Source organism: Falco punctatus (assembly GCF_963210335.1).
Source record: "Falco punctatus genome assembly, chromosome: 11".
NCBI lineage: Eukaryota > Metazoa > Chordata > Aves > Falconiformes > Falconidae > Falco > Falco punctatus.
In genome coordinates this window covers 31,526,145-31,547,057 of record NC_137591.1, presented here as the reverse complement: position 1 = coordinate 31,547,057, position 20,913 = coordinate 31,526,145, and the positions used below count along the sequence as shown (strand labels likewise).

General features: G+C 42.2%; 2 protein-coding genes across 4 annotated transcripts in view; one reads left to right on the top strand and one right to left on the bottom strand.

Moving 5' to 3' along the window:
- SWT1 (SWT1 RNA endoribonuclease homolog) overlaps window positions 1-449 on the bottom strand; it is a 41,998-nt gene extending 41,549 nt beyond the window's left edge. Inside the window, exon 1 of the mRNA XM_080407574.1 lies at window positions 318-449. The gene's annotated coding sequence lies outside the window, so the exon portion shown is untranslated. The remainder of the gene's footprint in view (window positions 1-317) is intronic.
- TRMT1L (tRNA methyltransferase 1L) lies at window positions 38-20,161 on the top strand. 3 transcript variants are annotated; one of them, XM_080407581.1, is made up of 16 exons: window positions 38-175; window positions 3,556-3,708; window positions 4,769-4,879; window positions 6,694-6,807; window positions 7,851-7,915; window positions 8,430-8,559; window positions 10,450-10,573; window positions 11,648-11,727; window positions 12,757-13,003; window positions 13,959-14,171; window positions 15,393-15,583; window positions 16,497-16,575; window positions 17,290-17,456; window positions 18,094-18,153; window positions 18,753-18,879; window positions 18,989-20,161. In XM_080407581.1, exons 2-16 carry the CDS (start codon window positions 3,642-3,644, stop codon window positions 19,290-19,292), a joined length of 2,079 nt encoding a protein of 692 aa, XP_080263707.1. In that variant the 5' UTR covers window positions 38-175; window positions 3,556-3,641; the 3' UTR covers window positions 19,293-20,161. The 3 variants fall into 3 exon arrangements, with proteins under 3 accessions (XP_080263707.1, XP_080263706.1, XP_080263705.1); XM_080407580.1 differs by lacking the exon at window positions 38-175 and adding an exon at window positions 609-849 and having other exon boundaries at window positions 4,769-4,831; XM_080407579.1 differs by lacking the exon at window positions 38-175 and adding an exon at window positions 736-849.
- The last annotated feature ends 752 nt before the right edge of the window (window positions 20,162-20,913 follow it).

The following is a 20,913-nucleotide window of genomic DNA, read 5'->3' as shown; positions in this document are numbered from 1 at the left end:
CGCGACATGTCCCTGCAGCTACACCATTCTCGACACAACTAGCCTCGCTAACAAGACGGCGCTGAGAAGGGCCTAAGGAAGCTTCGCCAGAAGCTCCCAGAGCTCCAGGGGGGTTTCCAGAGTATCAGCTCCCTGAAGTGCCCGGCCACCGGAGCGGCGCAGGCGGGAAGCTGAGGTAAACACCCGGCTCCCCCCCACCGCCACGGCACGGGCGGGCTCGGGGAAGGGCTGCAGGGCCCCCAGTGCCGCGCATGAAGAACAGGGCGAGCCCCCGGGGCCCGGCCCGCCCCACCGCAGGCCGGACAGCTCGGACACACCCTCCCGTCGAAGCGAAGACGAAACCGAGGTGGAGAGCGGCTCCGTGCCCCGCACCGCGTCGCGTCACGCCAGGCGGCCCCGGGAGGCACGGTCCCGGCGGAGAGGCCTCGGGAGGAACGCGGAGCGTAGCCCCGTTTCCGGGCCGGCGACAACCCTGTCTCCCGGGCGGCGCCGCTCGCTGCCGCCACCCCCCGCCGCGGGGCGCGCTGGGCCAGGCCGGGCCCTACAGCCGTGAGGCCTCTGGGAGATGTAGGCGGCGCGGGCCCGCCCCCTCCCGCCCTACGTGCCGGGCCGCCAGCGCCGGCCTCCGCGCCGCCTCCCGTAGCGCCGCCCCCTCCCGAGCCACCGGCGTGCGGCGACGGCGGCGCGGCCCCTCGCCTCACCTCCCTGCGCCCACCGCCGGGCTACCCCTGGAGGCGATGGCTGCGGAGGCCTCGCTGGCAGCTCTGTCCCCGGAGCGGAGGGAGCTGGGGCGGGAAGACGATGAAGAGGAGAGCGCCGAAGGCGGCGGCGGCGAGACCGCGGCGCTCAGTGAGGGCCGGGCCGGGGCGGGGGGCGGGGGGGAGCGCTGAGAGCCGGGCGGCGCGCTGGGAGCTGGGCCCTCCGACCCCGCCGAGGGCAGCGGCGCGGTGCCCGGCTGTTGCTCCGCTTCCCGGCGGTGCGGACCGCGCCGTGCCCGGGAGCCGCGGGCCGGCGCCATGCGGGAGCCCCGCGGGGGGGGTGAATGTGCAGCCAGAGCCGCCCCCGCGCGCTTGGGGCCCCCTGTTTCCCGCCTTTGTGTAGCGCGGGCCGGGTGGTGGGAGCGCACGTGGTGCCCGCGCCGGCCCGGCCCGGCCCGGCCCAGGGGCTGCGGCTCCCGCCCCGCCCAGGGGCGCCCCTGCAGCCGGCGGGGGGGCTGGGGGCCGGGGCGGGGGGGCCTGGGCCGGGGCGTCCCTGCAGCCGGCGGGGGGGGCTGGCGGGGACGGGCCCCCGGTGTGTGCCGCGGCCCACGCGGTCGCCCTGCCGCCCCTCCGAGTTTTCGCCTCCCTATTTTCTCTCCAAATGCGTTTAGGCTGGTTGTGCCGGTTTTCCAGCCGTGCCAGGTGTGGCGTCGATGCCAGTCACTTGCTGCAGGCTTACGGTTGAAATGGACTCCTCTATTGTTTTCATTTTTTATTTAAAAAATACTATTATTTCAGCTCTTTGAAGCGTTATTACGTTTCTACCTCATCCGTGATAACTGATGGGCGTTTAAAAATCCTACCGTCTTGTTTAGGTAGCAGCCCGATTTGCTTAATCCTTTAGTGCAGAAGTTTACCCCGCTCCCCGTAGGTGTGTGGAGAAGCTCTATGTACATATGTGCATAGTCTTGTTCAACCTTTTTAAACTCTACACTTGCTCTGAAGATGCACAGCCCCAGTGCGGGGGGCTTGGCTCCTGCTGTGCTCTCACTGTGCGGTTTTGTAAGTGTTAAATCAGTTTTTCTCACAGCACGTGCAATCATAATCATGGTTCTTACGGATTTCTTACCAAAAATCCTTCGACTTCTTTGTTTTCCATCTGTTTTTCTATTGAGAAACTATCCCCAGGCATCTTTCTCATTTGAGAAGGAAATACGTGCGTCTCAGGTGAATTATATCAGCTTCAAAATAGATGTGCGAGAAATCCAGCAGCTGAGCAGCAGTGCTGCCCTGGATGTATCGCAAGGGAGGCGGAATAAATTTACTCTGTGTTTCTGTTTTTCGAAACAATTTCTCGAACGCCTGGATTGAGGTATTCCTTCCATTTCCTCTTTCTGTTTTGTTGTTTGTTGTTTTTGTTTTATAATAGCAAAAGTTTCATATCCAACGGCGGTGTTTAAAAGCAAACAAGCAAAAAATCCCAGGGAAATGGTAAGAACTGCTGTTAAGATCCTTCCAGCCTTTCTTGTGCCTTCAGTAGCGGTCAGGAGTAGATGGCTAGTGAGGACCAGCAGAGCGGAGCAACCATACAGTAATGCATCCTCTGGAAGTGTCTGCAAACAACACAGTTCCTTATTCCTGATTTCCTTGAGCCTAAGGTTGCCTTTTTGTATTTAAAAGCCCGTAGTGGATTTCTTTTCCATAAAATTATCACTGTGGCACTTGTGGACGTGCAGCAGCCTGTGGTGGGGAGGTCTGCAGTGGCCAGGTGGTGTGGAGAACATTCTCTGAATTTCCAGCTGCTATCTCCATGTGGTGCATCCCAGTTTTTGTGTTGGAATAGACAATGAGTGGTTGACTTCAGTGCTCTCTCTGCATCTCCTTATCTTACAGACATCTGTCATAGCCAGGCTGAGAACTTGTTGCTTCTCGGAAGTGATCCCATAGCTTTGTTATTTCTTGTCGCCCTTTTTTGAAACTTCCCTAGCTCTGGTGTCCCTTTGAAGGGGGGGGGGGGGGGGGGGGGGCAGGGGCAGGGGCATTCAGTGTGCAGTCTAGGCATGGCTTTCTGCATCCTTCCCCAGTGCTTCCCAGTGTCTGTGGCTGGGGAGAGGGACCTGCTGCTCCTGAGGATTTATACCTCTCCCTTTCCTCAAAACTTCTTTAAAATCCCAAGGTGGTAGTCCCGACATGATGCTCAACTCTGAGTCCTTGCATTCCTAGGTGAAATCAAAATTATTTTTCCTAAGTGTTGGCTGGTTTTTGTCAGATTATTGCCCAATCACTCAGCCTTTTCAGTCCTTTTGAAGTTCTTGAGTGGGCCCATTTCTGCTTCCCCAGGGAAGTCATTCATTTGCAGATGCTTGGTGGCACCAGCACTGTAACCCACCTCATAGCCCCTGGTGGTAGCAAATTCCTTACTCCCTCCCCTCCTTTTTTCGAATCGTTCAACCAGTCATAACCAGTTCTAAATTTCCCTTTCCAAATTTTCTTAGCTGTTAGTGTATTATAATGAGCATTTGGACCTCCTCCTTGCCTGCTTTTTTCTTGCTAGCACTGTTTTTGCCAGAAAATAAGGCGTAAATATTACTCTGTTAAGTTTAAACATCTGGTGATACAGATTGGCAAGTAGTTTTGTCTGTCCAGGATGGCATTATTTCACTGTAGTTTCCAAGGATGAGCAATAATGAGTCTCGTATTATTCTTCATCATACAGGGTTTGTTTTTTGTTTTCCTTCACACTTGTAGTCATTTTTGCCTGTTAGAAGCACCAAATTATTGGAAACAAATATATTTGTATAATTCAGCTATATCAATAACGCTGTTACTGTTTTTTGTTGGTTTGATTTTGTTAAAGATGGTGCGGTTGCCTCTGGAAAAGTAAAAACCAACAACCTGAATGTGAAAGTTACTGAACTAGAACTGAAAACTGAAGAAAAAGAAATGGAAGAAGATTCCACGAAGGAATCGGACAGCAACATTTTGGATGTGTCCTCCGATTATCCAAGAGGTTTGCTGATAAACTCTTAAGAATATTTGTGTTGTGTGCTTGAGGAAAAGAGAAGAAAAGGTAGAAACAGATAGAAGAGAGATAAGAGGAATGCGTGAAATCTCATTTCCCATACATCTGATAGATGCCATTTTCCCCTTAAATTTCTAGAAGTCCCTGCAGAAATACACACATACGCAGTGACAGACGTCGGGGTTAGATGAGGTATGACCTCTGTTAGGCTCTGGTTCTAAAAGCACTGATGAAAGCAGAGAAAATCTATTGTATCTAAGTGCAGAGATTAAAAACTAGGAATTGCTTTTAACCTTTGTTTTAAAACTCACCTCTGTATCTAGAGCACATTGGTCAGTTGCTATCTTTGTTTCACATAAGAAAACCTGAAAACTGATCTTGTAAAAACATCATAAAGGTTTACAATCGTTACAGATTCAATATTACTGTAAACTGAGTGTTCTGTGTGCTGAAACCAATAAAACTAATTTATTGGATAAGGGGTAATCTTCGTTTTAGCTAATTCTCCACTGTTCCCATTGACTGAAAAATGAGGAGGTAAATTTAAAGGTTAAACAGTCTTCTAAGGAAGAAAAATAGGGTAGAATTTAATGTGTCCTGGCTGTACAGTGAATAATTGTTGCTTATAATTTGTTCATTTCTAGCTGGTATTTTAGTTTTTTCAGACAGTTCATAGGAAGTTTTTATACTTCTTTGTGCATAATTCACTGATGATGCTGAGCAGTAAAATCAGGAGTACATGGAATGTGGCCTGATCTTTTCAGCTTGTTTTTTTAAATTAAGGTCTTTCCAGTTGGAGAAATTTGATGTGTGTCAGCATTAAAAAGCAAGTAGAAATATATGGATCCTACTAAAGAACCATTCAGGGGATTAATTTTGCAGTCATTCCTTCTGCCATGGAAGCTGAAGGATACAAACAAGTATTTCAATTGGTACTATAGTCATTCTCTAATAGTGTTGGATTTGAAGTGACACACAGAAAAATAGCACTAAACTAAAAATAATATTTTAACTGAGTGTTTAACTTCTAAATATCTCTGCTTTTTAGAGAAACATATTTCAATTCAAAGACATCTTGCTGATCTAGAGAAACTAGCTGACCTGAAAGAAGGTGAGTTTACCATGGCAGTATCCCAGAACACAGATCTTCATGTTACAGGTATTTACGGGTTTTCTTAGTTATTATTTCAACACACGACATATATTTATAATGCTTAAAAACTAGGGTTTTCATAAAAAATAGCTTAATGATTTGTTCCCTTGCTTAGTGAACGTTGTAATTCCTTCAGTAAATTTAAGGCCTTAATGATTCCTTTCAGTCTTCCTCTGCATTGTAGCATTTCTAATGTTGGCAGCATGCATGGATCAGCAAAATGTTAATTGTAGCTGTACATCAGCAGCTTAGTCTCACTTTTATTGTACTTCAAGTGCCACGGTAACAGGGAAGCTAATGTTGTCTTTGCAGTGCAGTTTAAATAAAAATGTATTCTGTTTTGGATGTTCTTGGTTTTTTTTTCCCCGCTCTGTATTCATTTTTGATCTAGATGTATATTGGAGGATTGCTTTAAGACTGCAAAGTGGTTTTATTACAACTTTCTCTGATTACATGTATGTATTTAGTGCTGGTAGTGGCAGCCCTTGCGAAGGTAGTTTTTATTCACAGATCAAGAAAAACATCAGGGTCCACAGAGGCTTTGCATCATACATCTCTTGCGCCTTTATCGTCTTTTAGAGTGGCCACTGATGGAAATAATAGCCTACCTCCATGTCTGTTTAATTTGACTAAAAAATATGCCAAAAACTTCTATAAAAGAGTTTGCTCATTTCAGTGAGGAGATAGATCATAAGTAATAGATCGTAAGTACCTCGTAAGCCCTGAACTTGTAGCTGTTGCTGAGCGGAGTTACGTGGTAGTGATAAACTCATTATTCCTTTCCCTATTCTCGATAGTAATTTTTTTTCTTCTGCTACAGATGTAGCATTTTCCTGCTATATATGTTTATGGACTGACTTGTATTAGCATCACCTCATATATTTGATACTCAGCAATTCATTAGTCAATGGAAGAGGCTGATCAGCATTAGAGAGCGCTGGTGATTAATTTGTAGGCTGCCTCTGTTGCCTTCTGTGGCGTGGGACTCGGCATGGACATAAGTAATCAACTCGTAAAGTCATAAAAGAGGAATTTTGCTGTTGTGCAAGCCTAAAATCAGTAATTATTCTAGATACCAATGTTGTGTGGCATGTTTCAGTATTGATCCCGTACCGTTCTAACACGTAGAAGCCTTTCTGCTAAGCTCTGCATGGGAGGTGGTTTGACGTTCAGCAGTCTTAAGACCCAGCAGCAGATGCTCTGATATGTAACTCCTGTGTACAGCTCTACAACGTATGTCTCCCAATAGCTAGTTCTTACTTAGGTTACTACAAGTGCGTCAGCACCTTTGATGTCAGGTAATCTTGCCTTTGTCTTTTATGCAGGATTTCCAAGAAAAAATATTAAAAGAGTATGTTACCTTTTTTGGCGGCTTAAAAAGATACCAGGTGCTTGTTTTATCTAAAAGATTCAAGAGCAGGAAGGACAGATTCTTGTTCTAACCTCTTCAGTTGGGTTTTTTTTCGAAACAGCGCAAGTCTCTAGACTTCATCTATAAAAGTCTGTTACTCTGCAGTACTCTTCAGAAGTTGCATTAGCCTCATGTTGCTGGACTAAAAAGTACTAGAAAATGAAGTTGTAGAAGTTAATGATCTTTAAAGTAATAGTGATTCTTGTCTATATTCTATGGGGTAGAAAGAGGCAACCAACAAATTTAAAGTTTGTGCATGCCCGAAATAGAATATACCCTGGGGAATTAATCTTTGACTCCCATTGATAGTACCTTCCTTCTCTTTTTCTCTTAGCATGCATCTCTGTTAACACGAGTGGTAACTGCATCTCATGTGTTCCTCATGCTTTTTGTTTGTCCGTGTTTTCAGATGAAAGGAAGCCTTGTCCATTGTGTCCTGAGGAGAAACTAAAAGCTTGCTATAGTTATAAGCTCCATCGTCACCTTCAGAATTTGCACTGGAAAGTTTCTGTTGAATTTGAAGGTAATGGCAATCATATTTGAATGGTGAATACTAGAAGAAATGGTGGACATGTAGGACATTGATCTGTGTTTCATCTCTTAAGTATCTTGTTACCAGCTCTGAATTAGAAACTCATTTTGATGTAATGAATTTTGACCTGGGATGTAAAATGTAAATGTGAAATAGCTCTGTTCTTTTACATGCCAAAATAGTTACAGCTGTGCATTACCTGTTTTAAAACAAAATGATAGTAATTGCTTGGCATCTCATAAAAATTACTATAAAATATGAAGTATGTATATAATGAAAATTACTTCAATAATTTTTTTTGTTGTTCATAATCACACACACATGTGTGGTCATTTTTGGCTCACTGTAAAGATTCCATGGTTTCAGATAAATACTTAAAAATGTTTATTTAGTATCAGTATTTGGTAGCCTTATCTGTTTTTTAATAAACTGATCTGCTTTTAAGATGCATTAAATTCCCTGCAAGAACTTCAAAAGGAAAAGAAAGTGAACAGTGTGTGTTTTTTTAAAGAACTAGGTGTTTGGGTTTGCAGGAAATAAAATGACTAATTATAAGATGAACAAGATTAAAATAAAAAATGCTCTGACTAGAGTTCTGGTTTTGCATGCATTAGTAGGTATCTCTTTTGGGTTTTTTTTGTTTTTCTTTAATTGGAAGATAGGTTCTATGGGAGTCTTCACACAAGTCTTGTAGCCAGGTAACACCACTTCTGTAGAATACAAGTATTTTGGAAAGTTGTGTACTGAAGAAAAGTAAAGAAAGTATAGCCTGAAGACTCAATGTAGCTTTGTAGGATGCTAACAGACTTATTAAAATTAATTCTCTCTATGTAATTCTTGTGCATCTTAAAATTTAACATGTATAGTTGGCTGATAAATTTCCCTGTACAGAGGGTGGATATACCAACTAATTGGTGATGTTCTTTTACTGCTATCTTGTGGCAATATTTGAGAGTCTTAAATGAGACTGTGTGATATAGGACGTATACCTTTTGTTTACTGACTGTACTGTGATGTGACAATTCGTTTTCCAGGGTACAGAATGTGCATCTGTCACTTACCTTGTCGCCCAGTAAAACCAAACCTCATCGGAGACCAGGTAAAACTGCTGAATCACAGAACTATTCGTTACCCTACGAAGCCGGGGAAATGGGTGATGTAGGGGACCTTCTGCAATCTGCCTAGTGGCCAAATACATATGGCCCTGCAGTGTGGGATGCCAAAAGCCTATTGGTCCAGAGTGTATGTACTTGATACAACCCTTGGGTAGCTGGACGTAGTTGTATCTCTCTTACTTCGGTGGGTAGCTGCCTAGGTCACGTAAAGCACTCGTCACAGTTTGGAGCAGATGGCAGCTTTGTGCAGAAGAGATGAAGGTTCGTTAGGCCAGGCAGGGGCTGCTCCTCAGTTCCTCCCCTGTGCATAGAGGACAGGGAGTACTGGCAGAGTTTGACTGGTTGTGGTGCTGGGGCTGGAGAGCTGCACTTGCAGATTGTTTACAGTCTCTGGCTGTAGGTTGAAAATATTTTGTATGCGCTAGAGGTAACAGTGTTCGGGTATAGTGCTGCTTTAACCACGTGTATGCATTCTGACACCACACATTAATTTTACAGGCATTTTCAAAGATGGGAGCCCATTACCATTGTATCATCTGTTCAGCAACCATCACGCGAAGAACAGACATGATAGGTCATATTAATCGTCATGTGAATAAGGGAGAAACCGAATCAAGGTTCATTACAGGTAGGTTCTTTCTTACATAAAACATTCAATCCTTTTATCGTATGTAGCACATGCAATAACTGTGCTATGTGGGTGAGAGGCATGAGGAAAAATTCCAAAACAGATTTAGCTTTACTAATGAGAAATCTGCCCTTAATATTTCAGAATTTTTCGTTTTCCTCAAAGATGTAGCAATGTTGTGATTTAGTCTCTGCATTGACCAGTTACTCTGTCCTTACTGATCAATAATACTCCCTTCACAATTAGTTTAATACTGTAAATACAGGTTTCTGTGTCTCCAAAGGAATGGGGAACACGGCAGCCATAAAACAAAGTCTTTATAGAGAATTTAATGTGTCTGTGTTTTGCTGTCTGTCTTGTTTAAACAGTCTAGAGTAAATCTTTCTGCAATATAAAAATCCTTTGGTTTTTAGCCAAACTACATCAGCATGCCATTCACAAAACAAGATGATGTTTTTTCAGCCCTGGACAGTCATGACGGAGGTGTCAGTAGTTCTTTGATAAATTACAATCCTGACATCTTCCAGATTTAGACTTTATCTCTAAAATTGGATAAGCTAGATTGAAAAAAATGTAAATAATTGGAATGCCAAATCTTGAAAATTAATTTTATTTCCTTTATTTTTGCAAGTTGTCTGATCTCTACAGCTGTTGAGTAAAAAGGATATAATTGATTAGCTGGTGTGTAAAAATTGAGGGTTTTTTGTTACAGCCCAGACTGTTCCTGTTGAAAATTAGTCTGACTTCTTTTTCTCTGTCTCTGTGTAGATGTATGGATTTTATTTAGATACAATATAGTAAGGGCAGTCCTGGGGGCTGTGAGGTTCACACTTCTTTCTGTTACCCATATGTGCTTTAGGAATAATCATTTAATGTTGGGCTTCAGCTCACGTGTCTGAGAAGTGATGGTGGTTCCATCTATCCATATTCCTTAACTTCAACTTGAATAGAGTTTCTGTTGTGAAATATGTAAATCTCTGCATGGTTCTCTTCGGAGCTGTTAGAAAAGGATGAGCCATTTGTCATTTTTTAACAAAATGCATGTGGCTGGTTTTCCTAATGGGGAGAGGAGAAATTGAGAGGTGGGGTATTTCATGCTTTGTAGGCACTTCAGCAGCACGTGGGGGCTGTGACTGTGGAGCACATGGTAGCGCACATGGAGAGCATGGTTCACAGATTCACAATTTGTGTGTTTGAAAGCATGGAGAGAGAGGCAGGCTGAGCACTGAAAGGTGTCTAGTTGATAGCTAACAGGGTTTTCCTGGTCATTCCTGGATATATTTTGCTACTTGAAGACTGGCGATAAATTGCTTAGAGGAATGGACAGCATGTGTTTACAGCTGTCAAAACAGAAAATTTATTTTGCCACAGACTGTATTTTATACAGAGCTTAAGTGCTGAAATTGTCCCTATGCTTGTGCTGTCTAGACACGTTTCACGAAGCTGTTTGCGAACTTACAGAGATCAAGGATGTTGAGGGGTTTTTGGAGCTCATTGATATACATTCAGGACTATGTTAATAGGGATTTAATTCATTAGCAATGTATTATGTTTGAACATGCAAAACAAATGTGCTAAGACTCAGGCTCAGAGGCTGGTTTCATAAATTTGAGTGGATATGTAGGAGGCCAACTGAGAAAAAAAATGATGTTTTATGAGAAGAAAATTGTGGTAGAGTTTGATTCTTATCAGCCAGGCTTAGGACCAGAAGATAAATTGTTCCCTGCTTTTTTTCCCCTACATACTTGTTAAATCACCCATGTGCTCGTTGGATTACAGTATAACCCAGACTTCTTGCTATATGGGAGCAAATTTTCAGTTTAATTTATCAAATATGCTGATGATAATTTCAATTCCCACTCTTTCCTTCCCTCAATTACTGTCTTTTAGCTCCTGCTCCCAGGTCCTCTTACAGAGTGCTGAAAGAGTCAGCCACAGACGTGCAGGTTCTTCCCAACTACTCCACACCTCATAAAACAGATTCCTATTTTAATCCTAAAATGAAACTCAACAGGTAAGAGAACAGGGAGTGGAAGGATGCACCAGAGGCGTGGGGAGTTTGTAGTGAAAAATACTCATGTGTTTTGAAAAGCAAACCCTGCAAAACTTTTGTTCAGAGGGCAGGAGAAATAGTTTTCATCAGAAAACACTTCTTGACAAATAATATTTAAACCCAAGAACATGATGTGGGGAATATTGTCAATTCTGAAACAGTTAAGTGTTCTGTAATGAGCAGGTTATGGAGAAGAACAGGATTTGAAAGGAGCGCACCTGAAAACTCACTCTATTGTATACACCGAAGATGTTTTTCTGTGATACATTTCATTGTATCCATAAGATACAATGGGTAGTTGCTGCTTGCTCTCTCCTAACTGAACAGCAGCAGTGTACCTGTAAATTAGTTTCCATATTCTAGGCCTTTTTCTCTTGGGACTCAGATCCTCTTAGGTGTCTTCTCATTATTTGCATTAAAAAAAGGTGAAGGAGGGAGTATTGTCTTTTTTTAAGGAGTCATAAATGGTGTCTGTACCACAAGGTGTGAGCATCGACACCCACACGTGGGACTGTGCTTCAGCCCGTGCTGACCTTCACGGTCTCAGTGCTGTAATATTTGAGCTGCCAGGTTTGCAGTTGGCTCGGGTAGGTCTGTGCAGGCTAAGGCGCGCCTCTGGAGCAGGCCGTTGCAGCTCACCTTAGGGCCGCGTCTAAAAGAACAAGGCCTGTTCCTCAACACAGCGGAATTTCGGTGCTCTGCAGCAATTTCGAACATCTTATTAAACATAGCCGTTAGTAGGGCGGTATCAGGTTGGGCTAGGAAAGTGAAAGAAACACTCTTTACTTTTGAATGCCAGCCGCTTTTTCTGATGTTAGAGTAACTAAGTTGATTCAGGATCTTACCTTAGGCATATCCTGCTGAAGAGTTAAACTTTTAAGGGTGGTTGAGGTTTTTGATTTACAGTTGTTGCGTGTGAAAGGTAGAGTTTAGCTTACATGTTCTAGCATTATGTCCAAGGGAAATAAATAATGAAAAGGAAGGAAAAGTATTCTCTCAACTTACTTACTGTGACCGTTCTTTTTTATTTTCAAGGCAGTTGATATTCTGTGCACTAGCCGTTCTAGCCGAGGAACGTAAACCGATAGAATGTTTGGATGCTTTTGGAGCCACCGGTAAAGTCAATTTCTTTAATCATTTGGCTAATATTCAATAGTATGAAGCTGCAGAAATCAATAGTAACTGACATCACGTATTCAGAAATAATGTGAGGTACACAATAATTTTCCTTAGGCAGGCAGGCGGTTAGCTTCTGTACAAAACCAACCAGCTGTCAAGAGCCTGCTGTTAGCCCTTTTAAAAAGACTGTAAATAATACTAAATCAAAGTTTAGTGGTCTCCTTGAAATCAGTTGCCTTAACGTCCATGAAGTAGCATCTTCCTAAACTTGCGTCCAAGGTCACAAATGTCCTGTGATTCTGTGGCTGTAGAATTTGGCTGTAAAATCAACTTGTGGTTTAAAAATGGTGATGAATCCAAGCTTCTTTATCAGAATTGTCTCTTAATTGATTGCAAGAACGTAATGTAGTTACCAGTGTCTATTATCCATCTGCAACAAAGCTCTGAAGAGATCTGGATTGCTGCCTCATGATCGGCCAGCTGCTGTAAACTTAAGGTCATAGTTGAGAAGAACAGTAACTGCTTAGCATTTTGCATAAAAATTCCTGCTAATGGATTTATCACTGTTCTGAACTAGGCCAGTCTTCAGGTGTACATCCTGTCCTGCATTTCTACAGTGTAGTCATAGACTTTACTACAAAAGGCAGCAACAAACGCTTGGAGGCAGCCTAAAAAGCTTCCCGCTACCTCTGGAGTCCGTCTGCTATGCTGGAGCATTAAACAAGCCAAGGGGCTTTCCTGCAGACTGTGGGTCCAGCTGGCTGCAAAAATCACAGGTCCTTGGTTCTGTAGCCCCCATTATCATATACAGAGGTGACAGATAGGCTGTCCTTTTACATACCCCATTGTCACTCTGTGCTGAGGCAGAAGGTCACCAACGCATTTTTGTAGGAACATGACAAAATTTGCATCCCACATACCTCTGTGTTACAAGCATTTAAAAGGATTAATATTTTTCTTGGCAATTTCAGTGATCCAGAAACCAACTCTATTTGTCATGGAATTACAATTCTGTTTTTCCTTAGGTATAATGGGATTACAATGGGCAAAGCATCTCAGAAGTTCTGTGAAAGTTACTATTAACGATTGTAATGAAAATTCTGTGACGATGATTCAGGAAAACTGCCATTTAAACAAAATGAAGGTGAAACTGAATACTAAGGAAGAAGACAATGAGGAAGCTCTGGGAGATGGAGAAGAAAATACTGACACCATTGAGGTGACAAAAATGGATGCCAATGTCATAATGCATTTGAGATCATTTGATTTTATGTAAGTATTGAATGTTTCTGTTCATAGTTTTCTGGTTTGATATGATGCATCCCACACCCTCCCCCAGTATATGATTATTTGGGAAAGTCAGAATGAAAGAATCAGCCAACAGTCACTTGGGTATTTTAAACATAATTCTGTTGTTCCAGAAATGGTGGAGGAACAGAATTTACTCTTCAGTGTTCTAGAAATCGCTGGAAAAATACTAAGCCCTTCTGACATCCAAAAAGGGCTATAAATGTACATGAAAATGTTAAGCCAAACTATTTCTTTTTAACTTCCTTGTCTGTTTGATGAAGAGAAATGTCATATTAGTGGGTTTTTTTCTTAAAACTTTTAATTAGTTTAAAATTCATACCTTTGCATGTTTCTGTGTAGGACTTTATTGCATCTCTTGTTTTAATCCATTTTGCAGCGTATTCATTTTGAGTTAAAGTAGGCTAATTCTTCCAAGTTGGGTTTATAGATGCATACATGGAAAACCTATACAGACATCAAAATAAGTGTTTGGATTTTTTTTGTATTGATTAACATCCAGATCTAAGCAGCAGGTATTCAGGCTGAAAATTAGGCCAGTTATTTAGTACATAAACTGGAATGCATACATGTGATGATACCGTTAGTTTTAGAAGTTTCGCTTTGTTTGGAGGATGAAGATAAGTATCAGGCCAATATTCTTGTAGCTTGAGTTAGTCGGTGGGTCAGGATGCAGAAAAAAGCACTTGCTGACTTTGTGGTGATGTGTCTTTTCCAGCACTGTGCCTCCCTGGCTTTTACAGTTTGACACTTAGGTATTCCAGAGTAATTCACAAGAGGTGTGCTGTAAATTTTTTGTCCTGTTTCCTTCTTTTGTTTTAAATATGACCATAGGTGAAGATTATAAAGTGTTTTCCTCAGTCTAAAGCTAAACTCCTGAGCATTTGTAGATACTGAGTGCTACTTCCTTACTTTTCAGCCATTTGGACCCCTTCGGAACTTCTGTGAATTACCTGGATTCTGCCTTTAGAAATGTGAGAAATCTTGGAATTGTGTCACTGACATCCACAGACATCAGTTCTCTGTATGCAAAGGCTCGACATGTTGCCCTGCGTCATTACGGATGTAATATTGTCAGAACAGAGTACTACAGGGAACTGGCAGCCAGAATAGTAATTGCTGCTGTGACAAGGTACCGCTAATTGAGCTCAAATTATTGTAAAAAAATTACTAGTGATAAAAAACTTAAGACTGCTGCTGTAGGTTGTGTATGTTTAGTTTCTAGAATTCCCTAATTCTAAAACCCAGACTTCTGGATACAAAATTAATGTTTCATATTTTATGTGTGCTGGTGTGGGATGATGTAAATTTTTAACTAAAAGACAGAGCAAGGTGAAAATGAATAAATAAGGGTACGGGTTTGCGATGGCTGGGAGTTTTTTTGGTGGTGGGGAGGGATGGTAACGGGCAAGTCTGAGTATTACTTTTTCTATCTGCAAACTCTTTATTCCTCTGTCAATTTTGTCATTTTAGTGTTGCACAGGACTTTGTAAATATTAATTAAGCTGCTTTGAATGGCTTCTAGCCAAGCATTAGGGTTAAACTTGCTTCAGTGGAAACTGATGTTCACTTCAGATCCTGATGCTTGAGGTTATAAAGATACATGTAATTACTAACTTGTGACAGTAGTCGTCTGCATGTAGATATTCTCAGTAAATTCAGTCCGTTAAATAACCTGGTTCCTAATTGGGGGGAAAAAAAAAGATACAGGCAAGAGGATGGGACAACTGCTTAGGAAAGATGGGGACGAAATTAAGCACACAGAAGTCTTCAGAATGCCAGAGCGCAAATACTGACCTGAATACATGTAGATTTTCTTTCTCTCCCTGCAGAAATCACTTAGGTACAAACATGCTGCTTGAACAAAGTTTTAATTGTGTTCTGGGTTACACGCTCCAGCTCCCTAAACATTTCTTCCTTCTCAACACTTACCTATTCAGGAACTGCTCACCTGCCTTCCCACAGTCCTTACTCAATTAACATTCCATGATTTACCATCATGTGTGTCCCTCTACAGTTCTACTTTCTTTGATTTTCCTTTAAGGGGGGGGGGGGGGGGGGGAGGGTTGTTGTTACAATATCCTGGCAATAGATAGGTATTTGGATAGAAAGATGATGCAGGTGGCAGATGGATATTTCTAGACGTGATAAAAGGAAGGAGAACAAACTTGACTTAGCCTTACAGGTAGCAGACAAAACTACGCCCTTTAGAAACAAGAATTTCTCTTGATCAGTTTCTCAGATCCTTAGTATCTCTTTCTAGAAAGTGGATGAGCTCAGGAATGTTTCAGAAGGCTCAGGTGTCTGTGGCAATTCAATGCAGTTTGGGTTTGTGTTTGTTTTTCCTTCGCAGAGCTGCAGCTCGCTGTAACAAAGGCATTGAAGTTTTACTTGCAGTAGCGCTAGAACATTTTGTTCTAGTAGTGGTCAGAGTTCTGAGGGGACCATCCCCTGCAGATGATTCGGCTAAGAAAATAAGATACCTCATCCACTGCCAGTGGTGCGAAGAGAGAATTTTTCAGAAAGAGGGTAATATGGTAGAAGGTAAATGGCTTTTCTTTTGCACTTTCTAGAAAGTCTTGATTTCCTTTATCTCCTTTTTGTGCTTGTTTATATTTACATCCCTTTAGTAAAGTAACAATTCCCTTTAATGTAACAATGAGTGTATCGTATGACGTAGAGAAGGTATCTCCACCTGGTTGTGTGAGGTGGAGAAGGTACAGTGCTGTATGGCAGTGGGTCACATCGGTTGTCTGCATGGATTTTGCTGTAAGTGTGTTGGATTTGTTCCTAGGCAGGACATACTCCGCTGCTGGAGCTGCCAGGATGCCAAATACACCTTTTCAGCAGAGGGCATGAAGAGTGGGACAGTCTTTGCTACCGTTTGGTTCCCCCGTGCAGTGGCAGCTTGATGGATCTCCATGTCAGATTGCTTTTCTGCTGTTCATTTCGGTTACTTTAAGATGTAGCGGACTAAACAGTACCGCTTTCCCCGCCGCCGAGGCCGTGTTGTGCCTGGCTTCAGGCAGTATCCGACGGGTATTGCCGCTCAGCTGGCGCTGGAGGAAAGGTGTGCACCGTTCCTGTCAACCATCTAACAGCTGCTGCTAAATGAAGGCAGACTCTAGGTTACAAGTTCACTGCTTGTGGGCTGTCTCTGTGCACAATTAGCAGATGCAGGAGACAAAAATTAAGCTACAAGGTAGCTATTAGTCAGAGGGTAGTTTAAACGAATATAAAAGGAAAACCCTAGTTTTAAAGATGAAGTTACCAATCACTAAGTTCTCATAAGCACTGCTTGGCAGAAACCAGGATAGTGTTACACTTCTGCTGTTGCTTGCCCTTCCAGATACCTCCACTGAAGTAATCTGCTACTTCCCATCTGTGTCACCTCTCTCTGGTAAAGCAGGCGTTGCTTCTATTTCAAAACAACTTAAATCCCATTTTTCCGTTACAGAAAACCCGTACCAGCAGCTGCCTTGTGACTGCCATGGCAGTATGCCTGGGAAGACGGCAGTGGTTCTTGGTCCTCTCTGGTAAGTTCAGAACACAATACAGGATTGGGGAATAATTTAGAGGGACCTGTGGAGGTCAGCTGTTCAGTCACAGAATAAAAATACGAGCCTGCTGGATATTTTGGTGCTACAAAAGGACGTATGGCAGTTGGAATTCAGGAAACATTTGGTTGATCTGAATTTAATAGGGTATTCAGGTTTTGCTTTTGTTCATAAATAGTAACTAACTTGCTTTGAATTTCACATTCGGTGCAACTTAGGTAGTACATCCTGCATAGGAGAACTTGGGTGCATGTTGCTGTAGCTGCCAAATGGAGAATTTATTTAGTAAGTCCTTACACGTGCTGACAGTAGTAAATAATGCACTGCTTGATAATTAGTACTTAAAATTTTCTCTTGTGAGAAACAAGAATAAAGTCTTTTGTTAACCATTTCAAAGCACTATTAGAAGTGGTTGACAATTGACAGTACCTTTCTTTTTGGAGTTAAGTCACTTTCTCAACATAGCAGGGCAGAATTAAAATTACCATTCTTGAGATCTTGATTATTATTATTTTTTAATACAAGACCAATGTTACTGTCATTCCAAACAAAGCAATTCAGTATCATTAAGTTATGAACACAGCCTGATGCAGCACTTCATTGTAATTGCTGATCAATTTGGGCAGGAGGTTTTTCGAGCAACTTTTCTGCTTTCATTAAGATGTAACTTTTCACTTGTCTTGCATTTCATAGGTCAGGAGCCCTCTTTAACACTGGATTCATCAGAAGAATGCTGTTTGAGGCTGTTCAGTATGGTTTGGATGAAGCTCAGCCGCTTCTGAAGACGTTAGTTTGCGAAGCAGAGTGCACAACTTTAAAACATTTTTCTACTCATAGTCCTTATGATGAGAACAAGCAAGGTAAGAATACTGTTCGCAAAAAGGACAGGACTGGCTTTGTGGCAATTTAGAGATGCTGCTCTTGGATAACTTACTATTAACAGCACTGTATTCATAAAATTGAATGTAGCATGGGACTGATCATTTCTCGTCAGATAGCCTCTGGTGCTGCAGTCAAGAGGCAGAGCGCTGAATTTACACATCTTTAATGAGTATGGCAGATCCTAAATGAAATAAACATAATGCAGGCAGGCTGACTGCTAGGAAATCCAGTATGCTCCCTGAAGGAGATGGAAATACTAAGTGTCTGCTAGTTCTCTGGTGTATTCCAACCCTGACCTGAGAGTATGTGGTGTTGGGAAGAGAAGACTGCAGCCGTCACGCTCTGCATACTCTGCAGGGATTGCAAATCAGCGTGCTAAAAGCAATGGCTTTCTGTACAGAAACGCTGTTCTACTCATTAAATGAAATCATATTTTGAATATCCCCTCTAAACTCAAGTTCTGAGCTAATATGTAAAAGTTATGCATATATATGCTTCTTACTACCCTTCCTTCTTCAGGCCAGAGTGTGGGATTATTTCCTTCTTTTTAACGAATGTATTTTGCCATTCTGCTGTCTTAACAGTAGAATTAATGTTTGTCAAATTGTATTCTAGAAGAGTGCGGCGTATATATTAAAACACCAAATGCTTCTGCAGAATCCTCCTTGGTACATGGTAAGTAGATCATTTTAGTGTAGATGCAGCAGTTTCAAAGTAAACTACAGCTTAAGTGATGGCTAAGCCAACCTATCGTTCATGTAATTTTTTTTATATTTAATAATACTGGTACTCAGATTGTTTCCCACTGAATTACTGATTTTACACAGGATCATATTTACTGATAAAAGTAGAATGCTAAATACTCCATAAAGCCTACTTGACTTCATTTGTTACTACTAAAAATGGCACGTTAATTAAAATCAGGCTAGATGTTAGCTTGGCAGAATACTAGCTTACAAAAGCAGACAGAAAGGTATAGGTTAAGAGGAAATGGCCTCAAGTTGTGCCCGGGGAGGTTTAGACTGGATACTAGGAAAAAGTTTCTTCACTGAAAGGGTTGTCAAGCCTTGGAACAGGCTGCCCAGGGAGGTGGTAGAATCACCATCCCTGGAGGTGTTTAAATATATAGATGCAGCGCTTCAGAATGGTTTAGTGCTGGACTTGGCAATCGTGAGTTAATGGTTGGACCTGATGATCTTAAAAGGCCCTTTCCAGCCTAAATTAATCCTGTGATTCTACTGTCTTTGGCTTCACTGGCATTTTTTGTGGTCCAGGAAAAAGAAAAAGTGATGAAGTGATTCGAAATGCAGCCAAGCGACAAAAATCTGAGAGCAGCGCTGAGCACCCTGCGTTCTACTACAATATCCACAGACACAGTATTAAAGGAATGAACATGCCAAAGTAAGGTTTTCGTTCCAGTCTTACATTGCTGTGACGACCGATACATAGCTTGTATTGAATCGGCCTTGTTAACATTAACTCCTTTTTAAACCGTTTGGGTCTTTTTCAGGTTAAATAAGTTCTTAAACTATCTCTCTGAAGCTGGATACAGAGTGAGTAGAACCCACTTTGATCCTATGGGAGTTCGCACGAATGCGCCCTTGGCACAATTTAAGACTATTCTTATGAAGTACAGCACTCCCACGTACACGGCCGGGCAGGCAGACGGCCCTGTCCATCTCACTGAAGGGCTCCAGGCAGCAGAGCAGGTTCAAGCTGTTGCAGATATCAAGGCAGAGGATGCCGATTTTCTGGAAGATGTTGCTGCCACCATGTTCCCGAACGACTACCCTACTCACTGTGCAGCTGATTAAAGCAAGTAATTTGGTTCGTGAGGGTATTACAGACTTGCAAGCACACCCTGTTCAAGTAAGCCAGTACTTCTTACCAAACTGGATTTTTAAAATTTGAGTTGCCTGCTATTTTGATTTGAAAAGACATTTTAGAATTATGTAGCAGAACTTACCCCTGACCGCAGCATGTGCGGTCAAGGCGCTGTTACTGTGAGGAGGTCTCCAGGACTAGTTACTTGCTTTTATGCTCACATCCACTTTCACACTGAGGCACTGTGGCTGCTCCTGAGTCTTTGTGAAAGCCTTACCGCTAGCACGGAATACAGGAGGGTGGATGGGGCCAAAAGTGTTTCTGAACATGAAGTTAATGTGAAACACAATATTCCTAAAACGAATCATTCCTAAAACCTTACTGCTTACAATTCAGAGGAAGGTCGTGTTAAGATAATAAAAGAGCATAAAATGCAAACAGAGTTTAAGCAAGGCAGAGGAGTGCACCACGCGAGGACTGTAGCCCCAGGTTGCCCATGTAATTTGGCATTCAATTCTGGTTTCATAGTTCTGCCTACCATCAAGGACCTAACTGGAGTGAGAACGGAAAGGAATGGTTACACAACTTGCTGACACTTCAGTTTATAACCGAACTTTAATGAATTGTGTTAGTCACCCTAAGTAGTTGTTAGTTCAGGGATTACAGTTGGTCATGTACTGTGAAAAGGTACAGTGACAAGGCTCCACAAGCTGAAATTCTAGGTGAAGTTTTGCTCTGATCTGTCAATAATACAATCTTAGCTGTTAAAAAGATCTTGTCTGCAAACGAGCAAAGGTGCTGTGTGTTGGTAGTTGGTTCTGGTTTCCTTAAATATACGGCAGCATTCCAGCCAAATAAGCTTGACTTTGTCCTTCCTTTCTCCCAAACTTTGTTCAGACACCTCTGTCTATTTCACTTGAATTGGGAATAGCTATCACAATCGAAGTAGTTGATGCAGTTTTTCACAGATCTGGTGCTCAAACTTAACACTGTGGGGGCCAGGCTCTCTAAGAGCAGGATATGAGGGGTTATTACTCTTGCCCATCTCTGAAATGTCACAGTAAGAGTATTGCCTTTCATCTGAGTGCCAACCAAGAGTAACGTGACTGATACACTCCTTATTAAGCAAAACTTCCTAAGCTCCCATCAGGCCAGAGTTAAGTTACTGCCTCTTATACTATCCTAAAAAATTCAGCACTGCTTTGGTAATGAGTTATTTTCATTCTGCCCTAATTAAAAAATAAAAATAAAATTACCACTAAAGGGATAATGGAATGTACTTCAGCAGTGATACAGCAACAATCTAAGCTTCCTTCAGAAATTCGGTGTTTATGGTTCTTTTCCAAAGATAACTTGGGATCAAATTGGAAAAAGAAATAGAAGGAGAAAGAAAAGTTAGTGTTCCCTAGTTCTGAACTAAGCATTTATTTTTTTTAAGCAGAGACACTATTGGAAAGTTTTGCTTGCAGATGTCACACTGCTCACTTCAGTGTCAATTTAAGTGGGATAGAATCAGTCATGAAGTCAGTTAAGTGGAACAAAAGATGGTGTTCCAATTATAGTAGTAATGATAAAGTATAATAGTAAAGTAGGCTAAAACAAAAGTTTAAC